General features: G+C 42.5%; 1 protein-coding gene across 7 annotated transcripts in view; it reads right to left on the bottom strand.

Moving 5' to 3' along the window:
* The window catches only part of LOC137561064 (inositol polyphosphate-5-phosphatase A-like), a 104,950-nt gene that overhangs the window by 19,610 nt on the left and 69,919 nt on the right, over nucleotides 1–15,421 (bottom strand). For all 7 annotated transcript variants that reach the window (XM_068272291.1, XM_068272293.1, XM_068272290.1 and 4 more), the window contains 3 exons: nucleotides 7,834–7,897; nucleotides 3,915–4,018; nucleotides 643–695 (listed from right to left, as the gene is read on the bottom strand). In XM_068272291.1, the coding sequence (XP_068128392.1) occupies nucleotides 643–695; nucleotides 3,915–4,018; nucleotides 7,834–7,897 (221 nt within the window). The remainder of the gene's footprint in view (nucleotides 1–642; nucleotides 696–3,914; nucleotides 4,019–7,833; nucleotides 7,898–15,421) is intronic.

Raw genomic sequence — 15,421 nt, forward strand, 5'->3', positions numbered from 1 at the left:
CTCCACCTGTGATACATTTCAGAATGTAAAGCAAGGTGAGGAAAGATTTCACAAAGGTCAAACATTGCCTAAATAATTTATAAATGAATATTGTATAAAAATTTGCAATTTTATTCAGTATGTTCCTTTCACTACAGTTCCTCTTTAATTACAAAACAACATTTTGCCTGGAGCTCCACTTTAAGTAAATGTGAGCTAAACATATTTCCCTTCAGTGATAATTACTGTCAGTTCCTACAAGCTAGTCATTGATTCAATATTTCCCTCTTGAACCATATATAAATATAAGGGGGAGGGCATCTGGTGAATTTTGGGTCCATATGTGAGGCAGCTCAGATTTAAGCCCCTTATGCAGTAAGCTCAGTGAGAATTCAGGAAAAGCTGCGGGTCACATTGGCCAGAAGAGTCAGGTGTGTAGTGGATCAGGCTCAGGAAAGTATTGGGATCAAGGGTTGCTCATTACTGGAGATACGAGGCAAATACAAACACATTTATCACACAGATTGCTAACACAGGGCAGAAGCACACAGCTCTAAACCTTCTGACACGGAGCACTTGGCTGATATTAGCAGCACGTGCTAAAACCGCATGAACAGGAGCCAGCAACAAAGACCCGCTGCCAGAGGATTCTGCCATACACACCGGTTGTGGATCAGCCAACGTGTCCTCATGAATCCCTTACGAGTCCAGGCAAACTGAAAACAGAAAACAACACAAGACCTGTTAAAGAAATCCAGATAGTACCTACTTCAGGCCCGGATTTACCTCACAGGAGTCTACAGGCACAGATGCCACCTTAGACCTCGCCCTCCATAAACTTACAAACCACCACGAACTGCAGCGCAAATGTGACTTCTCCATTACTTCCCTTGCCCATCACAGGCAGCTACAGGTGCCCCTTAGTATTAGATAGCCAGAAATATCCTCAGTATTAAATACTGTAGCTAGAGGTACCACCAAGTATTAGGTAGCTAGAGGAACCTCAGTATTAAATAGCTAAAGATGCCCCCAAGTAATAGGTAGCCAGAAGTACCCTCAGTATTAAGTACCGTAGTTAGAGGTACCACCAAGTATTAGGAAGATAGAGGAACCTCAGAACTAAGTAACTAGAGGTACCCCCAGTATTAGCTAGCCAGAGGTACCCTCAGTATTAAGTAGCTAGAGGTGCCCCCAGTATTAGGTAGGCAGAGGTACCCTCAATATTAAGTAGCTAGAGGTGCCCCAGTATTAGGTAGCCAGAGGTGCTCTCATTATTAAGTAGCTAGAGGTGCCCCAGCAGTGTTCTCCCCAGGCTCTTTTAGCCGGGTCATCCACCCGGCTAGTTTTGGTGAGCACCCGGCTGTCATCGGCTCACCTCCTCCTATGTTGTGAGCAGAGTTGCACACAGGAGCACTGGCCCTGCATTTTCTCAACTTGCCCCACCCGGCTACTTTTTCATGCCACCCGGCTGAAAAAAATTTCTGGGGAGAACACTGCCCAGTATTAGGTAGCCAGAGGTACCCTCAATATTAAGTAGCTAGAGGTGCCCCAGTATTAGGTAGCCAGAGGTACCCTCAGTATTAAGTAGCTAGAGGTGCCCCCAGTATTAGGTAGGCAGAGGTACCCTCAGTATTAAGTAGCTAGAGGTGCCCCCAGTATTAGGCAGCTAGAGGAACCTCAGTATTAAAGGACCTCTGTCGCGAAAATCATAAAATGTAAAATATATATAAACATATACATATAAGAAGAACGTTTCTTCCAGAGTAAAATGAGCCATAAATTACTTTCCTCCTATGTTGCTGTGACTTAGGCTTTGTTTACATCCAAAATCGCAATCGCTGAGGGCAACGTTTTGCGATTTTGTTTCCCCCTCCCGGCGCTTACCTGCACGCTACATTTTTTTTGTAAAATGCTTTTGCAGAGTGGTTTGATTTGTCACTTCCTGACGCAAGTCAGGATGTGAACTCTTTGACCCGGAAAATAATAAATACAATATATTTATTCTTAAAAGTGCAAATGCAATCGCTGCACAAAGCAATTTTGTGAGCGTTTTGCGTTTTTTTCCTATACCTTTCATGATAGCAAAATCGCCCTAAAAATGGTACATGCAGCTCTTTGCTGAGCGGAAAGCAGACGAAACACTCTGATATGAATTATCCCATAAGGATTCATTGCACAAGCGTTTTTAGGGAGATTTATAAAATTGCCAGCACTTAAAAAATAGGTGTGATTGAGCCCTTACAGTAAGTAGTAAAAATCTGACAAAACCGACAGGTTTTGGACTAGCCCATCTCCTCATGGGGAGGGGGGGGTCTCAGGGTTTTCTTTATTTTCAAAAGCGCTTAATGAATGGCAGTTGCTCTGTCTAAGTGCCAAAAAATGTACGGCAAGCAGGGAGGCTGGCCAGCATCTTTACATAAATCCTTTTCAAGGAGTGTCTTTATAAAGAATAAAGGTCATGCTGATAATCCCTATGGAGAGATGGACTAACCCAAAACCTGTTGGTAATGTCAGATTTCTTCTTCTTACCGTAAGTGACAGCAACATAAGAGAAAATTAATCTATGGCTCATTTTACTCTGGAAGAAACCTTCTCCTTATTTGTATGTGTTTACATATATTTTACATTTTTCGTGACAGTGGTCCTTTAAGTAGCTAGAGGTGCCCCTGAGTGAAGGGTTAGCATCAGTGGAATGACAAGAGCCAGGTGAGTAACCCCTCATTTGCACTCTCATCAGGACTCTGCATAGTGAAGAAGGGAGGCACTCAGAGAGGGGAGTGAGCCGCCTTTCCACCATCAGGCGCCTGTAGGCACGTGTCTACAGTGCCTTATGGTAAATCAGCCCCTAACCAACTTGTATCTAAAATTGCAACTGATTATTGGGCCCACTGTTGCCAAGCTGAGAGATTGCAATTAGTGATCACACCAAGAATCTGCTTTTGGCACACACCCGACACAGTTGTAATGAATGGGGAAGAGTACCTGGCGCATGCACTTTTCCCTGTTCACCATATGGCTTTTAATGGCGGGTTTCACACAAAACCGGGTGTGGGATGTGGTAAAAAAAAATCACCCCTTGCAAAGTCCTCCTGTCTTCAGTGCTAAGGATATGGGGCTCTTCAACCTTTCCATTTGCCCAATAAGGTGCCGACCAATCGGGGGTTGGTGATCCTTACAGGCTGCCAGCCGGACCTCGGAAAGGACCGGAGCTGCGGCAAGGGACCCAAAAAATTCTGGAATCATGCTGGAATAAGCCCCAGGTAAATAAATCTACATTTCTTTTTTAGCCTTGTCAGTCCTGTAGAAGAGACACTGAAGTGAAAAAAAATATGATATAATGATTTGTATGTGTAGTACAGCTAAGAAATAAAGCATTAGGAGCAGAGACATAAGTCTAATGTTGTTTCCAGTACAGGAAGAGTTAAGAAACTTCAGTTGTTATCTATACAAAAAAGCCATTGAGCTCCACGACTTTCAAAGTCACAGAGAGCTCTGTGTTCTGCAGCTTGTTATCTCAACCGTCTGGCACTGTATTTTCTTTTTCTAGGCAGAGAAGGGTTAAAAAGTTCACTGGCCTGCTCTGTAAAATCATTTAGAATGCTGAGTAGTGTGTAGACTGCAAATATTAGAGAATGATGCAATTATAGAAAAAAATATATATAACTGAAAGTAAAAATATGAGAATATTTTATTTGCTACTAATGTTCTAGTAATTATCTATACTACACAACCAATTCATTATACCATTTTTTTTTTTTTGCTTTAGTGCCAGAAATGACTGTTAAAACAGAGATTTTGAGAATTTCTCAATTTTATACTCCATGCTTTATAAATTAAAAAAAAATTTATTTCTCCATTTTGTATGGAAACATTCTTGCAAGCCAGAATTAACAGTATATTGCATTTAAGCTTCAGCATGTTGGCAGTATACCTACCTCAGGCCAGAAGTCCTGTGGAAACCTCTCCTTGTGCACCATGTGGCAGTTTTCCAGGGAGCCCATCCACATGGCTTGTCCAGGCACAGACACAAACTCCCTTTCTACAGAACCAAGAAATACACATGAAACAAAAGGACACACTGGACCTTGCACTGGAAGCTGTCTGTCTGTCGTAATCAAAGCAGCCAATCAGCTTCCTACCTTTCAGACTTCTACAGCAGCTTGAAACATGAAAATATTTGTATACGTAGAGCTCTTTTCCACTGTGAAATGTGATCACAATCACGCTGCAACGGTATTTCAAACTAATTTCCACTAATGCGAATGCGATTGAGCTACTATACTCAGTATAGCTCAATCGCAGCCAAAATGCAGCAGTACATCAACAGCACTCTGGAAAAAATCGTAACGCAATCGGATCACACCAATAAAAATCAGATTGCAAAATGTAGGGTAGTGGAAAAGGGCCCTGAAAGCGAGAGCTTTTTAAACGACATCTGAAACGAGAAGGATATGGAGGCTGTCATGTTTATTTCCTTTTAAGAAAACCAGCTGCCTGGCATCCCTGCTGATCTTCTGCCTCTTCTAAGCATAAACCCCGAACAAGCATGCAGCAGATCAGGTATTTCTGACATTATTGTCAGATCTCAAAACATTAGCCGCATGCTTGTTTCTGGTGTTATTCAGACACTACTGCAGCCAAATCAACCAGCAGGACTGCCAGGTAACTGGTACTGTTTATAAGGAGATAAATATGGCATCCTCCATATACGGAAATTTCTTGCTTCAGGTTCCCTTTAAAGTAAACCTCCAGACTAAAAATCAGCAGCACTGAAAAGGCCTGGTGTTTCTTTAGCAGTTTCACAGCATTAGAACATTGTTTTTCTTACCCAAGCCTCATTTGTAGCTGCACAAAAGAAAACGGCCTGGGCATTTTTCCCCTGATGCTGTGCAAAGCATGATGGGATTTCTGATGTTGTTCTTCTTCTTCTGCTCTTTTGGCGCAAATGCATTTTTATTTATTTTTTATTTGAGATTTGAAGCCTAACGCACAGCTGGGAGGGGTGATCAGGACACAGGACAGTTGTAACTGTGTCTCATGCTCCCTGTCACCTCTTTTCAACCAAAAAGATGGCTGCCCCCATGAAATCACAAACATCTGCCTGTTCTTTTAAAACGGTGTGAAAGAGATTATACTACCTATCTATTTTAATTAACATAACTAATGTAACTTAATGACAGTATGTTTGTTTAGACTGAATTCCCACACACGCGGCAACAGAGTACACCAGAAGTCTGAAGACCACTGTAAAGCGATGTAATCAGTTATCTTTTGAGCAGTGTGGTGTGTCTGTCAGTACTCTCTGATCACTGCATACGCCAGGAAAGGGCTATCATGATCAGTGCTATTGCATATGAGCCTAGATTAACTCTGTTTATACACAGAAGATGACCAGTCAACTATCTGATGTTAGACTACATAGGATATCAGTCAGAGAATGGTCAAGATGATCAGCATTGTGCTGGAATTGCTGTGCATGTGGCTCAATTAATGGTAGCTAAATGTTATACAATGTTTAGTAGTCACTTGATTTAATAAAAACATCAACACTAACTGAAATCTACCAAGAAATGAATGCCCTTCTATTCAAAGTTGGATTGTTTTATTGATGAAATATTGAACAAGAGTGTTAAATGGAACCTGAGGTGAGAGGGATATGGAGGCTGCCATATTTGTTTCCTTGTAAACAATGCAGTTGCCTGGTAGTCCTGTTGATCTTCTGGTTTATGTAGTGTCTGAGTCAAAACCATGGAACAAGCATATAGCTATTCCAGTAAAACCTGAGTCAGAGTACCTGACCTGCTGCATGCTTGTTCAGGGTCTATGGCTAAAAGTAATAGATGCACAGGATCAGGATGACTGCCAGGCAACTGGTATTGTTGAAAAGTAAATAAATATGGCAGCCTTTATATCCCTCTCACTTTGGGTTCCCTTTAAGCTTCAGTGTGCAGAGTGGCAGCCAGTGGCTTATGAAGGAAGTTCCAGCAGCTAAGCACTGTATTGAGCAGTACAAAGCTAGCAGTATCGGCATTCCCCATGATATTGGATCAGATCTCTGCTGAAATCTTATTGATACAAAGCAGTGCACGGTGGTTGTACTACTGATATTACAGCAAAGAAATATTGACATTTACTTGATTGGACAAATTTCAGCTGGCTATGACCACCTTCTAGAATTCAGAGAACTTTTCTGTTGCCACAATTGGATTTGCGTGGCCAATCACTTCTCCGAAACTATCCGGGGCGAACCACTGCTCCTTGCTCATCCTCCTTTATTAGCAATGAGCGCTGATTATTACTGTACCCGAATTTAAAGGCTCCTGTTTATACAAACAGAATCATTTGGAACTGGGCAACTTGAAGATGGTCAGGAGCCCGAAACAGTGGACTGTCTTGCCCTACAGTTCTGTTTTTTTAACCACTTCAGGACTCAGCCTTTACCCCCCCTTAAGGACCAGCACGGATTTTGAAGATCTGTGCTGGGTGGGCTCTACAGCCCCCAGCACAGATCAAACAACAGGCAGAGCGACCAGATCGCCCCCCTTTTTTCCCCACTAGGGGGATGATGTGCTGGGGGGGTCTGATCGCTCCTGCCTGCGTGTGGGTGGTGGGGGGGGGGGACCTCAAAGCCCCCTCCACCGCAGGATTCCCCCTCTCCCTCTCCTCCCTCCCTGCTCCGGAGATCGGAGGCTGCACATGAACGGATCTGTCCTGTGTAGCCTCTAACAGGCTCCTGCCTGTCATGTGACAGCGATCCCCGGCCGCTGATTGGGCGGGGATCGCTGATCCAGTACAACGCTGCTACTGTTAGCAGCGTTGTAAAAATGTAAACAAAGCGGATTATTTCCGCTTGTGTTTACATTTAGCCTGCGAGCCGTGATCGGCGGCCCGCAGGCTATTCACGGAGCCCCCCGCCTTGAATTGACAGAAAGCAGCCGCTCGCACGAGCGGCTGCTTCCTGATTAATTAGCCTGCAGCCGGCGACGCAGATGTGCGTCACTGGTCCTGCAGCTACCACTTTGCTGACGCACGTTATGAGTGCGCGGTCGGCAAGTGGTTAATATGTATGTATTTTGTACTTAATAAATGAAGATACGTTCTTTAAGGTGGTGCGGATCATTAGGTTTACATTGAAGATTTGATCCTGTGGTGTTCAGGATAGGATTTTCCGCACACCTTACCATTCCTGATTAGACGGATAGCCAGTGAATGCGACTTCACCAATAGATATACAGCAAACAGATGCAACAGTTTGACTGTGAACTGGCTCAAAGGACACCACAGGTGAGAGAGATATGGTGTCTGGCAAATGTATTTAATTTTAAACAATACAAATTACCTGGCTGCCATCCTGATCCTCTGCCTCTAATACTTTTAGTCATAGACCCTGCAGCAGATCAGAGGTTTCTGACAAGATTAGCTGCATGCTTGTTTCAGGTGTGCAATTCAGACACTACTGGTGCCATAAAGATCAGCAGGACTGCCAGGCAACTGGTTGTGTTTAAAGGACAACTGAAGTGAGAAGAATATCGAGGCTGCCATATTTATTTCCTTTTAAACAATACCAGTTGCCTGGCATCCCTGCTAATCTATTTGGCTGCAGCAGTGTCTGAATAACACCAGAAACAAGCATGCCGCTAATCTTGTCAGATCGGACAATGTCAGAAACACTTGATCTGCTTCATGCTTGTTCAGGGTGCATGGCTAAAACTACTAGAGACAGTGGATCAGAATGATAGCCAGGTAACTGGTATTTTTAAAAGGAAATCAATATGACAGCCTCCATATCCCTCTCGCTTTGGCTTCCCTTTAAGTCACAATGTCTCCCCGGTAAGTTGTGTTCATCTTTCTTACCTTGGAAGTCATAGATCTGAACGCTGCGCAGAGAGCTGTGTATGAAATAGACCGAGCCCAGAGCCTGTAAGATAAACAGTAAATGTCAGAGCAATACTTAGTACACTGAGTAAGAAGGGTTAATGTAGTGAAGAAGGGGTGTAAGGTAGGATAGAGGGTTAAAGAATTCAGCATTAATAGGTTCCTCATAGTCTATTCTACAAACAAGCGTATAGGTGATCCCGTCAGCCCCCAGCCAACCCTAGGGGGCACACTGGGCCCTCCCATCCTCACTGCTCCACTCGGCTGATTAATTGGGAGCCGGCGATCAATAGGAGGCAGAAAATTAAAACTATTTTTAAGAGATTAAGTCGTTTAACAGCTGTCTGGAGCGGTGTCAGAGAGGGATACCACAGAGACCGGGAGGGGAGAGGAGGAAACAGGGAGGGAGGAGGGGGGAGCAGGAGAGGTACACAGAATGCATTACAGAAGGTAAGTGCAGAACTACAGCCCACCCAATCTACTACTGAAAACCCCATTACATCCTAGGCTACAATTCTACTGTGTCTAGCAGTATATTAGGTGTGCAGCATTTCATAAAACAAGACACTGATTCAAGATGACAGATATAGCCCTTATATACAGTTATGATATAGAGGTATATATATATATATATATATATATATATATATATATATATATATATCGCACACAGAAACTCAAAAAATTATTAGAATATCGTGAAAAACCCATTTATTTCAGCAATTCAACTTAAAATGTGAAACTAATACTGTCCATGAAATAGACTCATTTTATGCGAAGCGAGATATTTCTAGCCGTTATTTGTTATCATTTTGATGATTATGGCTTACAGATTACGAGGACCCCAAAATTAAAATCTCAGACCATTAGAATGTTGTGAACATGTTCAATATTCTAGGCTGTGTAATGTCAGACTCTAATCAGCTAATTCATCCAAAACACCTGCACAGAGTTCCTATTTCATATATTAGTTTCACCTTTTAAGTTGAATTACTGAAATAAATGGACTTTTGCACAATATTCTAACTTACAGTGATTTGCAGTTACATTAGGAAGCTATTGGTTTTCAGAAGCCAGTGTCACCAAGCCACGGAGACATTATTTACTAGCACCCTCATAAAATGTGGTAAATTTATTTTGGTACGATAGTTCAATAAGAAGTTTTCACTCTTATAAAATCAATGTATTTTGCCCAAAAGTGATATAATAAAAAGTAAAAACCTGAGCCTTGTTGAAGCTCATTATCCTAAACCACAGATCAATTTCTAAACCCTAATCTCAACCTAACTCTGATCCTCAACTTAAGTATTAAATACCAGACTAATACTTTAACCAATCCAGGCCTTTATCTTTAATCTTATTCTGGTAAATCTCAATACTACTAATAAAGCATTAACATCATTACAACAGAAAAACACTATGCAGCTGATAGCAGAATTAAACAAACATATATACAATATTAAACAGTATATAACACTGTGTTATATCTGTGCGGAAATTCAATATACTTTATTAAACCAAATGCTGAACATATGGGGTTGAAGAGTTTGTGAATAAAGACAGCAAACTGCAGATACAAGTCCAACAAGGAGTAGAAAGGAGGAGGCGTGAAACAGAGCTGTTGCCCCCGGCAACTAACACGCTCAGGGTACCAGATAAAAGCTCCTCACACCGGAGCTGATTAGTGCAACACCACTGCACTAGCAATGAAGGATGGCCAGAGACCCTGAAGTCTACATTGTCCTGTATATGACGGGACTTGCAGGCCTCAGACAGCTGCTGAGAGACCCTATGCAGGCTGCTGGCAGAGGAAGGGTTAACAGAGTGATGCTGTAACAGTGAAAGGGGGTGCAGAGACTCACAGACATGTTCATAAATCAGAGTCTCGCACGAGAGAGTCGCAAAAATATAGAGTACCAAATAATTGCCTATCAAAAGAGCGTTAATAACGGGGAGTGAGAAGAGAGAGAGACAGCGCTGCCTGGGGAGAGGAAAGGTAAAGCCAGGCAGGGAGAGACAGCTGACCTGCAAAGCAGACTGAGGGGAACACTAGGAATGAGTATGTGAGAGAGACAGAGAAAGAAGCATATAGCTGAACTGAGAGGGAAGGAGAAGCCAGTAAGTAAGAAAAAGTCTCCTGACTGACGGGAGAACGAGAATGCAGTGGTGAGCGAGAGACAAAAGAGAGGACTTATTTCAGTTGCCAGATAGTGAGCAGGCAAAATACATTATACTAGTTGCAGGTTACTACTAAAGGACTGCACAAATGCCAAAATGAAACCCATGGTGAACATTAACTGATGAGATAAAAAATTGTATCTATCCTCTTACTCCTAAAAATTACTTTTTTTTTTTTTTTTAGGATCCTGCAGTTTTATTTTCTGTGTATCAGCTAATCAGGAATACCCGAGACAAAACCTAAAAAAAATTCATACATAACTGGGACTTCCTCCAGCCCTCTCTGGCCTGATCGTTCCCTTGGCACTGTCCTCCACCTCCTGGATCTTCGGTATGGGTCCAGGTATCTTGGCTTACTGCGCATGCGCTATCCGGCCGCACAAGCCCACCCACTCCCATCGCCTACCTATACCTATATGTAATCAGGAACAAGACGTATTCCCAATTCAGGAGGTGATGTAAACATTTTTCCCCCAAAAACCTATAGCTGTGTTGAGAAGTCATGATAAACCCTTTCATATCTTCTACCACTCCTCTAACCTCAGCTTATTCCTCTCCCCATGGGGTGATGTATGTTGATATACACAGATCAGTCACAACATAAAACTCACTGACAGGTCGAGTGAGTAACATTGATTATCTCATTACAGCGGCAGCTGTCAAAGACTGGGATATATAGGGCAGCAAGTGAACCGTCAAGTCTTGGAGGTGATGGTGTTGCAATCAGGATCTGAATGACAAGGCCCAAATTGTTATGGACAAACAACTGTGTCAGAACATCTCCAACGTCACATGCTTTGTGGTTCCTGAACCTACAAAAAATGGTCCAAGGAAGTAAATCCGGTCTGCCAGTGCCCAAGACTCACTAATACATGTAGGGAGCAAAGGCTAACCTTTTCTGGTCAGTTCTACAGAAATACCGCTGTAGCATAGGGTGCTGAAAAATGTACTGTTGGCCATGAGAGAAAGGTATCAAACGCACAGTATATGACAGGCTGCTTTGTATGGGTCTGCGTGGCCACAGACCAGTCAACGAGTCCATACTGCCTATGCTGGTAACATGAGCGTCAGTATTAGACCATGGTGGAGCAATTGAAGAAGGTGGCCTGGTCTGATGAATCGTGCTTTCCTTGGCCTTCAAATTCCCCAGATCTCAATATGATTACTCAGCTCAGGGATGTGCTGGAAAAACAAAAAACAAGCTCAGCCTCACAACTTAAAGGAGTACTGTAGGGGAAAAAGAGTTGAACTTACCCGGGGCTTCAAACGGTCCCCCGCAGGCGTCCTTTGCCCACGCAGCCACTCACCAATACTCTAGTCCCCGCCTTCGGTTCACTTTCGGAATTTGCAACTTTGAAGTCAGAATACCAATGCTCCTGCATAGCCGCGTATTCGCTCCCGCTGACATCACCGGGATCGTACTGCGCAGTCGCAGACTGTACTGTGCCTGCGCAGTACGCTCCCAGTGACATCAGCAGGAGTGAAGACGTGGCCACGCAGGTGCAGTGGTTTTCCGACTTTAAAGTGAACTGGCAGCGGGGGCTGGAGCATCAGTGAGTGGCTGCACGGGCACAGGAGGTCTGCAGGGAACCGTTAGAAGCCCCAGGCAAGTTCAACTCTTTTTTCCCTCTAAAGTACTCATTTAAAGGTTTTAAAGAGAACCAGAGGCCCAATAAAGTTCACAAAAGCAAATACTTACCTAGGGAGAAGTCCCAAAGCTGTCCTTTGGTCCCCCGCTACTTGCCGAGACCCTTATTACCATCGAGACTGCACGTCTCTTCTGGCCATGCTGCACCCACGTGAGCACAGCCACGCAAGACAAGCCTTTCCTTCTTAGTTATTTTTTTCTGTGCCTGAAGTTGGCCTTTAAAGTGAACCCGAGATGAAAATTGACTGATGAGATAAAGTACCTGTATTTATACTCCTACTTATAAAAAGGGCTTTTTTATAGATATCCCATAGCTTTATTTTATGTTTAAATATTTACAAAGTAAATTTGTAAATATTTATAGTAGTTTTATCGTTTTTGCTCAATGAAAGCCTATTAAGTGTCCCAGAGTTAAATACATGAACATTTGACTTTTTTCTCTCTCCCCTCCCCCCATGAGTTGTATTCTGCCAGGAAGACTTTTATAGCTTTAATTTGCTTATCAGTGAGGTTTACAATATTCCCTGACAAAGTACAGACAAGACAGAAGCTGTCACTTGCATGCCTAAAAATTAAAAAAGAGCAAAATAAAAAAAGTAAAAGCGCCTGGTTATTAATATGCATTGCACTGTACATACACATGTTTATCTTATCACGGTCACATGTGGCCTCGGGTACACTTTAACTGTTTCTGCCGCCTGGATGTGAAGCTCACGTCCGGGCGGCTGCTCTGCTGCGGTGCCGCGCTTCAGCACGCTCCGCGCGATCGTGCCCCCGTGGTGTCCCCTGGTAGCCCTGGGATCAGTGAACGGGAACATGGTTCCCGATCACCGATCCGTGTCCCCCGCAGAAAAACCGAAGCGCTCTTACAAGAGACTTCAGTTTTTCTGTCCGGAAAAAATTCCGCATCCCCCTTAGCAAGAAGCACAAGGAGGGGGAAAAAATGAAGGTGGTCATCTTGTGGCCAAATAGTAAAACTACATCTACATATTTTTTACATTACAATTTACACATATAACAACATTAAAAATATTTATTGTTTATTTCCCACACTAAGATATTACCCAAATAAAATTTTTAATGGAAAAAAAAATTACAATTAACAAAAAAAAAAAAAAAAAAAAAAAAAAAAAAAAGACAAATAGTTACCTAAAGGTCTGAACTTTTTAAATATGCATTTGATGCGGGGTATACTATGAACATTTTTTAAATTATAAGCTTGTAAATAGTGATGGATGCAAAACGGAAACAATGCACCTTTATTTCTAAATAAAATATTGGCGCCATACATTGTGATAGGGACAAAATTTAAATGGTATAATAACCAAGACAAACGGTCAAATAAAATATTATGGTAGCATGGATTATTTTAAAGCTATAATGGCCAAAAACTGAGAAATAACGAATTTTTTCCATTTTTTTCCTTATTAATCCTGTTAAAATGCATTTATGAAAAAATAATTCTTAGCAAAATGTACCACCCAAAAAAAGCCTAATTAGTGGTGTAAAAAACAAGATATAGATCAATAAATTGTGATAAGTAGTGATAAAGTTATTAGCGAATGAATGGGAGGTGAAAATTGCTCTGATGCATAAGGTGAAAAATTCCCGCGGGCTGAAATGGTTAAAGGATCTGCCAAATACCATAGGATCTTGTGCAGAACATGATGGTCAGAGCTGTTTTGGTGGCACAGGAGGGATCTGCTTCATGCAGGTGGTTTTAATGTTTTGACTGATCAGTATGATTGTTTCACAGCCCAGTCACCAATGATTCTTTTAGGAAACGATCATCTGATTGGCTAATACAGATAACCACACTTTGCTACTTGCCTTACTGAAAAACCCTGCAGGATTCATGCTTGTCTAATCATATCTGAGGCTGTCCATAAAAAGGGCATATTCCCTGGTTAAAACACTTATTGAACTCGCTCTTCACTAGGCAACCTTCATATAAATTGTCCCTTGCATTGCCACAAACAGATGTGCCGGGTCCTACGAGCAAATATCTCCATTGTGTTTGCACCATAAAACACCTTCATTTGTAGGCAGGTTTGTCCCCCAACACGATGAAATCACTCACTTCTGTACATGAGTTAATCTATATCTTGCATGCAATATTTACACACACACACCTCATACTCCTCACACCTCTCGCCGCTTCCCTCCCTCTGCGTATTTATCACGCTGCTGACACGATCAATACTTTTAATCTAGAGCTAAATTTATTAACTATGGTAGACAGGAGGGGAGATAAATGTGACCCCCGCCTCGCACACACTGCACACTTCATGACTTCACTAACTTCAGGGGGTCACAAAGTTTCTGTGCAGAGGGATGAGCCATCAATTCTCAGACCCTTCTCATGCTCTGCTAGATAGCTAAGGAGTAACTCCACCTCTGTATCAGGCGTTCCACTGAAATGCCAGCCAGCAGAAGAAGGAACTTTATAACTGGTATTCATCTACACATCCTTGTCATTTAAGGTACTAATTGCTATATACTTTGGTTGAAAAAATACATTAGTCCATCAGGTCCAACCAGAAATAAAATAAATACCATATTTTTTGGGAATATAAGACACATGTAAGGTACATATACTGTATACACATACTGTATATAATATAAGGTTTAGAGTACAAAGACCAGGGGAAAAAAATATACTAAACCTGGTGCGTCTATGGTCCAGGGGCATCTTGTAGATGTTCTCCCCCCCCCCCAATTATTGTACCCCTCCCCCCCTTGTACCTTGTGTCCCCATGTGTCCTCCTCTGCCCCCCATACGTCCTCCTGTGTCCCTCTATGCCCCCATGTGTTGTCCTGAGTCCCCCTTGTATCCTCTGTTACCCTTGTGTCTTCCACTCCCCCGTGTATAGATAAAAGCAGTGGCAGCACATCTCTTACCTCATCCATTGGAGCCCACAGAGATCAGAGACCTCTCCTCTCTCTCTTACTGCTCCCCTAGTGCCGGCTTCTGCTGATTGCATCATTACACGTGACCAGCAGTAGGGCAACAGTGAGGGAGAGTAGAGGTCTCTGATCGCGGCAGCTCTGATGAATTAGGTGGGGGAAGCACTGAAGCTACTTTTATCCATACATGGGGGAGCTGGAGGAGAACACAGGGGAGTGAAGGAGACACAGGGAAAATAGAGGGAGGGTCAGAGGTTTGTATCGGCGGGCGTTCGCAAGTCGGGAACTTCCTGTATTTGGAATATAAAACGCAGTGACTTTTTCTCCCATTTTGGGGGAAAAAGTGCGTTGTATACAGTGCAATGCTGAGGTTTGATCAATCTTCAGTTGATTCCGTGCTGGAAATGATTAAAAATTGATGTGCTGTGTATGGTAGGAATTGATTCCTTTCTGAAAGGAACTGATCGCTTTGGAACATTGAGTGGAAATCTATTCGTGTTTGGTCGACTTTATACATTCTGAGTAGTGATGGTCAAGTAGATGCAAATAACTGAGTTTATGCAAATGTATGCAATTTTTAATGCAAATTTATGCAGCTTGAAAATGAACCAATTGAAATTCTGCTGAGGTAAAATTTGACTGGTTCATTTTCAAGCTGCATAAATTTGCATAAATGTGCATCAACTCGAATTTATTTGCATCTACTTGATCATCACTTATTCTGAGTTAATACCCAAACTATGCAGATCAGGAGTTCTCATCCCACTGGTGACATGCTTGTTTGTGCGTGTCTCATATCCACTGAAGACAGATGGCTTTTTAATAAAGGAAATT

Source organism: Hyperolius riggenbachi, chromosome 3, assembly GCF_040937935.1.
Source record: "Hyperolius riggenbachi isolate aHypRig1 chromosome 3, aHypRig1.pri, whole genome shotgun sequence".
NCBI classification, from domain to species: domain Eukaryota; kingdom Metazoa; phylum Chordata; class Amphibia; order Anura; family Hyperoliidae; genus Hyperolius; species Hyperolius riggenbachi.